The sequence below is a fragment of the Chanos chanos genome, chromosome 11, assembly GCF_902362185.1.
Source record: "Chanos chanos chromosome 11, fChaCha1.1, whole genome shotgun sequence".
NCBI lineage: Eukaryota > Metazoa > Chordata > Actinopteri > Gonorynchiformes > Chanidae > Chanos > Chanos chanos.
The window spans coordinates 24795594-24808093 of record NC_044505.1 but is presented as its reverse complement, the minus strand read 5'-3'; the positions used below and the strand labels follow the sequence as shown (position 1 = coordinate 24808093).

Below are 12500 nucleotides of genomic sequence, written 5' to 3'. Positions count from 1 at the left end.
TCACCAGCTGAAGCCGTGTTTGTTGGTCGGTGTGTGTTTCTCCAGGAGGGCGGTGAGTTTCAGCAGACTGTATTTCTGCAGTAAGTTCATCTGCAGCACTGACTGACAGTCGACCTGCAGCAGAGTGGATGCCAAACTGGCTCTGTGGGAGCTCAGGAAACTGGGCCAGCGCAGTCTCTGAGGCCTGAGGAGCAAAACACACACACACACACACACGCACACACGCACACGCATACACACACAGAGGCACGCACACAGACACACACACACACACAGACGCACACACACACACAGAGAGAGAGAGAGATTTACATACTGAAACACAAATGGATGGGTATTCGTTTTCATGGCCCTGTTTGCAGAAATGCAGTTCAAACTCCCACTCAGCTGTGTAAAGGTTTCTATCAGTAAAGATATGCAAATATGGGAATGTCTGAAATGTGAGTGGGTGTTCACATATGCTAAGGCTCGCCTGTGAACATTTTACAAATTCATTTTGAAATGTTTACATGCAACACCACACACACACACACACACAGGGCAAAGTGAGAGCCTGCAGATAAGATATATCCATGACTGAGATGAGAGCTGAGGAATTCCTGCTGTGCATTCCGCCGGCATCTCTGTACTCCACGGAGGGGAGAGAGAGCATTCCGGAGAGCAAAGCTCACCAGACTCAACACAGTGTGTTCTGGTTACGTAAGGAGAGTTGTCCAAACACGCTCCAGAGGCTCTCTCTCTCTCTCTCTCTCTCTCTCTCTCTCTCTCTCTCTCTCTCTCTCTCTCTCCCCATTGCTCTCTCTCTCTCTCTCCTTCTCTCTCTCTCTCTCTCTCTCTCTCTCTCTCTCTCCTTCTCTCTCTCTCTCTCTCTCTCTCTCTCTCTCTCTCCTTCTCTCTCTCTCCTTCTCTCTCTCTCTCTCTCTCTCTCTCCCTCTCTCTCTCTCTCTCTCCCCATTGCTCTCTCTCTCTCTCTCCTTCTCTCCTTCTCTCTCTCTCTCTCTCTCTCTCTCTCTCTCCTTCTCTCTCTCTCTCTCTCTCTCTCTCTCTCTCTCCCCATTGCTCTCTCTCTCTCTCCTTCTCTCTCTCTCTCTCTCTCTTTCTCTCTCTCTCTCTCTCTCTCTCTCTCTCTCTCTTTCTCTCTAAGTGTCTGCTTCAACTCTTCTTCTTCTTGTGTGTCTCTGTCTCTGTCTTAGTTTTGTGCAAATGTGTCTATATATCTACAGTTCTTTCACTGTCTCTATATTCTTTCTCTCTCAGGGGAAAATGTGTCTATATATCTACAGTTCTTTCACTGTCTCTATATTCTTTCTCTCTCAGGGGAAAATTGAACAGTACATCGCTTTTCTGTGCATCACCACGGAAACAAGTATGTTCCTCTACACATTTCTGTGAAATTTATACCCGTGTGTATGAATTTATGTAATTGTATATTTTCCATTTCATTTCTTTAAATATCTGTGCGCGCGCGTGCGCGTGTGTGTGTGTCTGACCTGTTGGAACGGGTGAGCGAGGCTCCCACACCCGAATCTCGTCTCTCTCGTGCCTGGAGTGTGTCATCATGTTCCCCTAACGGGTTCCCTGTGCTGTCCTGGTCACTGCCGTTTTCCGTCTCCTCCAGGTGGTTCTGGAGTGGTGAGGACGGACACGGTGAGGCTGAGTCCAGTGCAGAATCTGAATCCCCTTCCTCATCTTCCTCTTCCTCTTCCTCTTCCTCAGCACCTGTCTCTGCCCAAGCATTGACCAGTCGCTGCAGGCCACTCACACGTTCCAGAACCTCCTCCAGTTTTGGTTCCTCCTCTTCCTCATCATCCTCTTCCTCTCCAAGACCCGTGTAGGGCACGTTGTCATAGAAACTGAGCCGGCTGTCCAGTGAGGTGGACGAACCTTGGCGGGGTGGGCGGCGACTAACGCCACGGCGACAGAGCCCACCATCAGCTAGAGCTTTGGGGAAGGTTCCAGGCTTGTGGTCCTCTGGCAGGTAGAAGAAAATCACACCGCCCTCTTCCTCCTCTTTTACACGCTCGTCGTCCTCAGAGCGGGAAGATTTCTTGCAGTTGCGGCGGTTTTGTTCGGCTATGCCGTGAATGCCTTTCTCTGGCTGACCTGAATTAAACCTTTGACCCTGGTTATGATGGTCCTGGTTCTGATCTTGGGCCGGCTGCAGGACCAGGCTAAAAGGATCGAAGCCCTCCAGGTACATGCCGACGCGTTTGCTGGACCCGGCGGCAGTGCTGTGGCTGCGTGCCCGCGTGACCGGGCTGGGGGTGCTCATGGCACTGCCGCTGCTGGCCTCCGACTGGCTGCTGCCTGCACTGCCGCTGCTGGTCTGTGTGGAGTAGGACACGCTGCGGTTGCGACTGGCGCTGGTATTATCGCGCTCCGGCGCGGCGATGTCCACGCAGTTCAGTCTGCGTAGCTTCTCATCGTCCAGACCTTCTTTGGGGACGGGTCCGCTGATCTCCAGCCGTCCCTGTCCTCCCCCCAGCTTCTTCTTGCGCTTGGACGTGCTGCTGCTGCTGCGCCGACGCAGACTCTCCATGCGTTTGAGGAAGCTCTTCGCTCGAGACCGCGTGCCCTTCCCTCCTCCGCCGCCGCCCGGGCAGGACTTGGCCTCAAAGGAGAAGCTGCCTCTCTCCAGCGGCGACGGGAGGCCGTCAGAGAGGGAGTCCTCGTTGGCGCCCGACGTTCCCGAGGAGCAGACGCTGGCCACCGAGCTGGCGCGGGTGGCGGCCGCCGTGGTGGCGGGACTGGAAGGCATGGTGTTGGGAGCACTGGGAGTGGTCCCTTTGCCCTGGCCGCCGCTGCCGACGCTGTGGAGGGAACTGACCTCAGGCTGTTCGCTCAGGTCGGTCAGTACGCTGTCGGCGCTCACGCCCTCCCGCAAACCGCCCGCCAGACAGTCATCGCCCGCAGAGACGCCGTTACCGGGCAGGGAGAAGACGTCCACCTCGTCCAGACGAGACCAACGCTTGCTGTCCCGCTGAAAGGTCCAGCGACCGCTGATTGCACACGGTTCATCTTCATCAGAGTCTTCGCTCTGGGGGACACAGACATGGCAGTGGGTTAGGAGGGCTTTAGCAGGAGATGAACAGAACTCTTTTTCTGTAAATGAGCACTGAACAGTAAAATTCAACAGCAAAATTAAATTTAGACATCGCATGGAAGGTCACACATGGAGGCAAATGTTAGAAGGAGGACATCAATGCAAGAGAGTTTTTTTTTTAATGTCCCCTGATAAAATTAGCATTAGCAAAATCAGTTACAAACTGCAGATCCAATGAAAACGTGGGTACAGAAATAGTTAAGACTCCAAACAAACACCTACATTAATGAAACAAAGTCAAACAGAATTCACATTCACTGATGTCTTGTGTACACAAACAAAGAAGCAAGATTAGAGGAAATTTTTTTCTCAAAGATCCAATTTTACATGGATTAGCTGGGACTAGACCAATTCTTTCCACCCTGTCTGCTGTATTTTAAGCTTACATGTATTAATGAAAGTTGAGGGTTGGGGAACATTTTGAAAGATCAAAACTGATTGGGGCATGTTTGAAGGCAATTTGTTTTTTTTTTTATAATACAGGCTTATGATGGACAATTTTGGATTCCATCTGCCTCTGAGAGCCAGACCCCGGACCCCTGGACTGCCATGCCCAGCTCCCAGACCATGCTGTCCCTTTGGGAAGATGACCAGCAGAGAGAAACCTGTGGGTGTATTGCTTTTCACTTATCCATGTCACAACACAGTCACATGTTCATTCTTCCTTTTTTTTTCCTACCCCCCCCCCCCCCCCCCCCCCACTCTCTCACTGGTTAATCTATCCTTAACCCTGAGGGCTGGGGGAAGGGCACAGGAAATTCCAACTAAAAATTCCCACAGTTCAAGCTCCAGCCAGGGAGACTAGGTTAGTCAGTCTCCACAATGCCCCCAACTACCCCTTCCAGACTAACAACTGCCAATATGGCGGCAGCTACTCCTTCAAAGGGGCTGTTGAATGAGACAGACTGCGATCCATCATCTGCCCCACTCTCTCACTGTAGGACTGACCAACCAGCAAACGTGAAACTGGAAATTTGGTCTTACAAGACCATGGCATCTTCCTTCCGGAGGCTAAGGAGGCAGGGGACAAAAGTCTGTCAGAAATACAGTGCTCATTTTACACCCTCTCTGAGGAAGACTGGAGCAGTGGGATCCTTTGTCTGAGTGAAAGTCCAGCAGTTTGATGGAAAGTGTGAATGTGAATCCCCAGCCCTGGACCAAATGGCTCTCCTTCTGTTATAGAGCAAGACCTGACAATGTTTCAGACCCACGTACGTCATGTCTGATCAATTCTCTGTGCTTTTAGCTGGGGTTATAAGGGATGGAACAGGAAAATAAGACCCTGAAAGTGCAAAGAAAAACAGCTCAATGTGGGCCAAGGACGATTCGGGCTCACGCGGCTTTAAAACGGGGCAAATAATTCCCTCTCATGGCCCTCCCCTCTGACTCATCAAATCTGGACGTGGCACCGAAGAGAAAAATGACTTAGACCAGAACACACAGGCTGAACACACCCTAATGTGCGTATATGGAAAACTTGTGTGCTACAGAAAAAATGAACTTGCTTCAGTGGGTGTTTTGGAGAAAATACATTTGTACATCTGCAAACAAACAAACACACACACACCACCACCACACACACATATACAGACACATACACAGACAGAGACAGAGACACAGACAGAGACAGAGATACAGACAGAGACAGAGACAGAGACACAGACACAGACACAGACACAGACAGAGACACATACACAGACAGACGGAGACAAAGACACAGACAGACAGAGACACAGACAGAGACAGAGACAGAGACACAGACAGAGATACAGACAGAGACACAGACACAGACACAGACACAGACAGAGACACAGACAGAGACAGAGACACAGACAGAGATACAGACAGAGACACAGACACAGACACAGACACAGACAGAGATACAGACAGAGACACAGACACAGACTAAAGCGACACAGGTTGGCCTGTGTCAGACTCGGGGAGCGTACATACTCTTCCTTTTATGGTAAGGAAAGGGGAGGTTTGAGGAGGTGTTTGGTTTTATGGTAAGGAAAGGGGAGGTTTGAGGAGGTGTTTGGTTTTATGGTAAGGAAAGGGGAGGTTTGAGGAGGTGTTTGGTGAGAGACAGAGGATGAACAGGGAGAACAGGGCAGTGGAGGAGGAGGAGGAGGGCGGTGCCACCACAAACCCTTCATTTGGACACGAAAGCTCCTCCCTCACAGCCCCAATCTCTGGGTCCAGAAACATGGGCTTCCTTCTAATTAAAACAGACGACAGGCAAACAGCAACTCCACAGAGAGGGGAGAAGTCACAACAGATGGACGACAGGTAAAGAGAGAGAGAGAGAGAGGGAGAGAGAGAGCAAGAGAGCGAGAGAGAGGGAGAGAGGGAGAGGGGGAGGAGAGGGAGAGAGAGGGAGAGAGAGTGGGGGGGGTGAAAAGAGAGAGCGTGGAAAAGAGCATTTTGATAAATGTCACTTACTCTTTTCCTCTGAGGGGTGATATCCAGTCGCATCAAAGCACATTTATTGAGTGTGTTCAGTCTCCTGTAGAGCACACACACACACACACACACGCACACACACACACACACACACACACACACACACACACACACACACGCACACGCACACGCACACGCACACACACACACATACACGCACACACACACACACACACACACACACACACACACATGCACACGCACACACACAAACAAAAACAGAAAGACACATTAACAGAGACATTAACAGAGACATTAACAGAGACATTCTGAGCTGATGTTTCTAAACAGGAACTTGGGGCCTTGCAGACAGGCTGTAGTTGGAGTCATTAAAAGCCTACAAACAGACGGCTCTAATGACAAACCAAGCCGAGAAGGAGGGATGGAGAAAGAGAGAGAGAGAGGAAGGGGAGACAAAGAGACGCAGAGAGGATGAGGGGAGCTGTTAATGAGCTGCTGAAGGATTAGCTCCAGATTAGGGTAAGAGAGAGAAAGAGTGGAGGAAAAAGGGAGGAAAAAAAGACAAGAAATCTGGTGGAGTGGTGAGGACAACACAACAAAAGATGCAGAAAGCCCCCCCCCCCCCCCCCCCCCACTCCCCCCAGCCACCTGGCAGGGAGTCCCTGGGGCTCTGGCCATGTGACCCTGTGGTGGAGATCAGGATCTTTTTTTTGGGGGGGGGGGGGGGGGTACTAAATGGCTCCCAGATGCTTCAGACTCCATCTGGGCCAACCTGGACCCCAGTCAGTTAAAGATTCAACTTCTTAAGACTACTCTCTCTCTCTCTCTCTCTCTCTCTCGCTCAGTCTGTCCTGACTGTGACTCTTACCCTTGCTTTGTCTCCACTGTTGCCTCAAAAAACACAAGCCCCCTGGTGGCAGAAATGCCCACATCTTCCATTTCTTAAATGTTTTCCACATCCATAATGAACACACACCTTCAAACGACATGAAATGTTAAGATTTAGGGGTTCTGAGCAGGCAACCAGCAGCTCTTTCTGTCTGACGTCAGCGAGCGTCTGTGTCTCTCTGTGTCTGATGTTAGGGAGTATCCCTATGGTAACAGCCGAATTCCAGGGAGACAGCTGTGACCAAAGTCGCACCCGTGCCCTCAGACCCGTGCCCTCAGACCCGTGCCCTCAGACCCGTGCCCTCTCAGACCTCTAGAACTCTGGTCTTTTTTTTTTTTTAAGATCACAAATGTATGTCATCAAGTATGTCATCACAGGAGTGAGTGTTATGAATATGCAAACCACATTGTGCAGACTTCGTGTTGACTTACATCAGAAGAGACATGTAGAGAACCTGTCGTTTGCATTCAGACACTTTCTGCATAACTCAACACGTTGGCTTAACTCTCCTACTCCCTTCTCTCTCTCCATTGTCTTTTCCCTCCCCTCTGCTTTGCCCCCTCTTCTCTCCCGTTAAACTATCTCTCCTCCTGCAGAACACGGCTCTATCTGAGGCCTCCCGTGTGAGCCAACTGTGAGGCGTGGAGCAGCGCCGACCGCTTCAAACAATGTGTGGAGTTGAACGTCCTTATCGCAAACAAAGCTTATTTACATTCTTTTCAGAGGTACAAACAAGCTCTTCATGGCTAGCAGAAGTGTGTAACAGAGAACAAAACGTCTAGAATGAACAACATGTAGTGAGTCCCTGTGCTGACCACAGATCTCCTTTATCAGGTTTTTTTTTCTGTCATTTGCTTGTTATCTCTCTCCAGGCTCTGCACGCTCTCCCTGGCCAACTGGGGCACAGGTGTGGGTAGCATAGAATGTTCTAGAAGCTTGCAGGGACTAGGAGGACACATCCTGAGAGAGGAGGAACTTGGGAAAGATAGCACGACCTGCCCGGCAGTTCAGAAGAAAGAGATATACGGAGATGGAAAGAAATAAAACCTGCATAAAGAGAAAACTCTACAGAAAGCAGGAGAGTAAGAGAGAGATAAAGAGAAACATTAAAAAATAAAGGGAGCACAAGTCCTTTATCACCTTTTATCTCTATACCTGATCTCTGACTGTAACATTCACCCTTTATCTCTATACCTGATCTCTGACTGTAACATTCACCCTTTTCAGTGCAGTAATGAAGTAATCTACCTTCAGACGTAACAGACCAGAGTGGAACAGTTCATTTTGAGAGAGAGAGAGAGAGAGAGAGAGAGAGGGGAGAAAGAGAGAGAGAGGGAAAAAAAGAGTCAGACATGTCCAGGTGAACCGGCAGTGAAGGTCCAGGGTTTAATCAGAGAGCACACTCACCTGCACAGAGCTTCAATGGCATCTGCATCCAGGAAATCATGGTCCCTGGTAACGGAGCTGATCTCAATGGGGAACTGGCCCACTGACAGAGAGAGAGAGAGAGAGAGAGACAGAGAGAGACAGAGAGAGAAAGAGAGAGAGAGAGAGAGAGAGAGAGAAAGACAGAGAGAGAGAGAGAGAGACAGAGAGAGAGAGAGAGACAGAGAGGCGTTAGTGTTATGTTTAAACATTAATAAATACAGTTTCCAGGGTTTCGTAACTTTTATTTGGCTTTAAACTGTTTGAGGAAACTAAAACAGCCTTGTAACTCAGGGTTGGCGTGATAGCGTGGGGGTTTAGTGACCAACTAAGTGGGGATTAGGGGAAAGAGACTGGGGGCGGGGGCAGGGGCAGGGGCAGGGGTGGGGGGGTGTGTGTGTACTGCATGGAGACTTTGCCCTTGCATATTAGAAGGGGAGTCCCCCCTCCTCCATACACACACACTACACACACTGTCTCCTCAGCCCCCATGGGCAGCGGTGAAAAGCTAGAGGAAGTGAGGGTTAGTCGACCAAACAAACACAGCTGCACAGCAGAAAAGAGAGGGACAGCAGGAGTGGGAGGGGCCACAGTACACCGCCAATGGCCCTAAGAGAGTCAGTCTCACTCTTCATTAACACAGCTTAACTGAGCCCTCAGTCTGACACATGCTAATGGACAGAGAGAGAGAGTGAGAGAGAGAGAGAGAGAGAGAGAGAGAGAGACAGAGAGAGAGAGAGAGAGAGAGACAGAGAGGTGAGATGGTCTGTGTTAAATGCAGACTGCAGTAGAGAAGCTTTGAAAAGGTTGGGGTGAAAATGAAAAACAGAGGAGAAGTTTTAACTTATGGGTGAGAGTCGCTCCTCTGTGATTTTAGAACTGTGTGGAAAAAAAAAACACACACAAAGGAACTGGAACACATTCTACACCTCAGACACTGTCACAGACATCTCACCAACCGCCTGTCACCTGCAACCTCCCGCCCACTTCACAGTGTGTGTGAAAGACTACACGCGTGTCAGTGTCAGCATGCGTGAGAGAAAGGCAAGGATCTTCATCCTCATCTTCTCTCTCACAAACCTTTAACATACTGTACTCTAAAGCTCTTATCAGCGAGCAGCGTTCATCGGCCTCTGTGCACCTCAGACCATGCGTCCAGTCCTGGCAGATAGCGCAGGAGAGCACGTGGGTATTTCATGACTGGGATACATGTCAAACTGTGGCGCTAGGACGTGTCATGTGACACGTCTGACTGGCCGCATTGACGGAATGGCCGTAGCTGCTCTGCTGGGTGTTATACACAGACCTGCATGTCTTTTTTGCATGTGTAAATAGTATGTGAAGTAAAAAAAACAAAAAACAAAAACAACATAGAAAAAAGAAACCATGCACTCTCCCCACCTACACTCTGTAGGGGGCGCTGCATTATGGAAGAGGACTGTGGACAAATATTGCTTAAAAAATCATCAAGGCTAAAGTAATCAACTCTGGAGAGATCCAGGAAAAAGACAGCAAGTATGGGAGTGAGCTATCCAAAATAAATAAAGTTACTCATTAGTCAATAAGAATAAAGTAATCAATAAGAATAAATCGAATGAAGTAAAATAAACACAAAGGGGTTAAGACAGTTTATCACGCGCTTCCCTCAGCTCTTGTGCTTTGTATGTTTCTCAGAGGAGAGATGGTCTAGAGAGTGAGTGGGGAACAGGTCATGTCCAGCTGGGTGCATGCAGAATTCATTTAGTCTTCAGCGACAAAACCATAAAACAACAAACGCAAGCCGTGATCCAAATCAACTGATCCTGTTAGCTCTCCTGCTCACAGACTCTGTTACACGCTTGGTCACTCAGTCTACTCTGCTACTGGTGGGAATAAAAACATCCCATGGCAATTAGACAAATTAAATTACAAAACTTATGCCTGTGGTCATGTTAGTTTGGCTGTAATCGCCGTGGTAACCCATCTTTCAGGCATTTTGCTGCAGTCCGAGTGGATGAGAACTATCTGGAGGCTGTGGCACTGTGGTGGAGAGGATGTCCTACCTTCATAGAGCTGGGCATACTGCGGGAAACCAGCAGCTCTCAGCCAGGTACACGCCTCTTTGGCCTCAATTTCTACAGCAAGAGAGAGAGAGAGAGAGAGAGAGAGAGAGAAATGTTCAGTGATTTTTGACACATTAGAATGTGTTATAACTGTGATTCATTATGAAACTGAAAATACCATAAACACACACACACACACACGCTACACAGTCCAGAGGTCATGACTGTGCTAACATGTCCATTATGAGTGCATGACATTAGTGGAGACCACAGGTTGGGCAGGGAATGTCTTTTCTCAGGCACATAAACTCTGTGAACCCTTTAAACACAGCTCACACTGGGAACATGTTTACACCACTCCCACTATTCCCACTATTCCCAATTCAAACCTCAAAGACCTCATTCACGCCAACAGTGCCAGGGCCTGACACCGTATGCCTCTGTATGTGTGTGTGTGTGTGTGTGTGTGTGTTTGTAATACGAGGCGTTTTAGGACCTTAGGATTCAGGACACACGCGCGCGCACACACACACACACACACACAAACACACACACACACCCTGCTGAGAGAGAATCCAATCAGCTTCTCCTCTTTAAGACTGACATTTCTGCCTCATTTGAGAGCGACATGCTAAGTGGTTTTCTGTGGCGGCTCAGCCCGGGGCAGGATCTGAGGGCGGGACACTGCTAATGATGCCTCACTAGCTACAAAGGAAAAAAGCCTTTACACGACACCAAATGGTGACACCTTCCGGAACAATCCACCCAAACACGCTCTGTTCTGGCCCCTCAGGAGAGCAGTAAGGGACAGCATGGCCAGTCTGGTGGCCGTAGAAATGGCTTCCGTGACTTTTGGCTTTTCAGAGCGAGAGCAGCGGAGACGCTGCCAGGGTCCCCGGGGCCCTGAGATATCGCCCGTACCATCTGAACAATTACGCATCACAATGGGCCGTCGTTCAGACCAGGGGAGGACGTGAGGCTCCCTCTCTCCTTTTTTAGGAGGTGTAATCAGTCGTGTTCCTGCACCCCGGAGCCAGATCCGCGATAATCGCGCTTCACCCTTAATCTCAGAAAACGCCCGGCCTGCTGGTTCCGCTTCATTTCCACCCACAGAACAAGAGGCCGGGGGAAAATCAGACGCTCCAGAAAAGAGGCCCTTTCCTTTTGAAGGAGTGGGTTCATGTACAGGCGAGGAAAACAAACGCTGCATGATGGAGGGAGAGAGAGAGAGAGAGAGGGAGAGAGGAGGAGAGGGAGGGGAAAGAAAAGAGGCTTTATATACCAATAACATGCCCAGACGACATCAGAGTACACAACACTGTAACTCCAGGTGAGGCACTGTCATCCACAGACGCCAGGGACAGGGACACAGCAGGACTAAAACTCTCACCGGTCCAAACCCAAACCCAGCCTCACCAAGCATCACACTGTGGTCTGAAAAAACCACCGCGTTACTGCTGCGTTGTGAACTCGTAGGAATGCACAAACTAAATATAACAAAACAAATGTTTTATAAACTAGAGTAGGAGCAAAATCTTGCATATATGTGTGGGAATGTCGTGAGTGTGTTTATATGGAGGTTAACAGAGTGATGGGTGTGTGTGTGTATACAAACATGCTGTGGAATGAGAGGCTATTTATATGTAAATGTTGCTTACAGACTTTACAGGCCCTACAGACATGAGGCGCTTTCGCACCGGAGGAACTTTTCATAGTTCTTAGAACTGTTGGAGAAAGTACCCCCTTTTTGGCGTGTTCGCACCGCAGGAACTTAGAACGATTTTAGTTCTAAGAACGCCGTTTTGAGGGGCTTTTTTAGCCCCTACTCCAGGGTAGGTACTTTTGCAGCACAATAGGAACCTTGTGACGTAGGTGTACAGCCATTGGTCTAGACGCAGGTATACGATGATTGCAACCGCCATTTTTAAAGATCCGTGCAAAATATAAAGTCTTAGAACGTATTTCATTTAGCTTTTGATATTCATTTCTCAAAATGTCTGGAATTGTAGGAGGGGGCACATAGTTTTTATGTTTTATTTTACCGGTATTTTATATCCCCCAACAATGACCATTTTGCAACGTCCAATGTATATTTGTACATTGAAGAGATAGCGCACACTCCGCTTCGGTAGGTGCTTGTGCGTCCGCTTGTGTGCCTGTGATCCGCATTTTAACCTAAAATAAGAATGTGTTTATCCAGCTTACGATTTTAGGGCTGCGGCGGGGAAAAAGGGGAAAAAAAAAAAAAAAACACAATGCCGCGAGCAAGGGTCAGGCACAAGCGCTATGCTAGCACCCGAAAAGTACTATGCCCATCAAGTCATTCACTGCTACTGCGGTGGTAAATGCATAAATGCATTGGGAAATTATTTTCTCCATTGGACTGGGTCTATCGCCAGTAGTCTAGTTTGTCGATTTCTTTTGCCGCAGTAATGGTTCTTTTTTTCCTTTTGGAGGTATTTAAAAGGTCTTAAAAGTCATTAAATTTGTACTTCGAAATGTGCAGCTATCCTGGTTAGTCATCAACAACAGCTCTTAGCTGCTATACCGTCGGCCGGCTTACGTCACTTCAGCGTTCCTACTGGCGGTGCGAAAGCAAACAGAAAAAAGGCCCTAG

General features: G+C 48.9%; 1 protein-coding gene across 1 annotated transcript in view; it reads right to left on the bottom strand.

Moving 5' to 3' along the window:
* The window catches only part of dlc1 (DLC1 Rho GTPase activating protein), a 31803-nt gene that overhangs the window by 14536 nt on the left and 4767 nt on the right, over positions 1 to 12500 (bottom strand). Inside the window, exons 2-6 of the mRNA XM_030788200.1 lie at positions 9884 to 9955; positions 7824 to 7905; positions 5546 to 5609; positions 1491 to 3037; positions 5 to 184 (exon numbers count right to left, since the gene is read on the bottom strand). Of these exons, the coding sequence (XP_030644060.1) occupies positions 5 to 184; positions 1491 to 3037; positions 5546 to 5609; positions 7824 to 7905; positions 9884 to 9955 (1945 nt within the window). The remainder of the gene's footprint in view (positions 1 to 4; positions 185 to 1490; positions 3038 to 5545; positions 5610 to 7823; positions 7906 to 9883; positions 9956 to 12500) is intronic.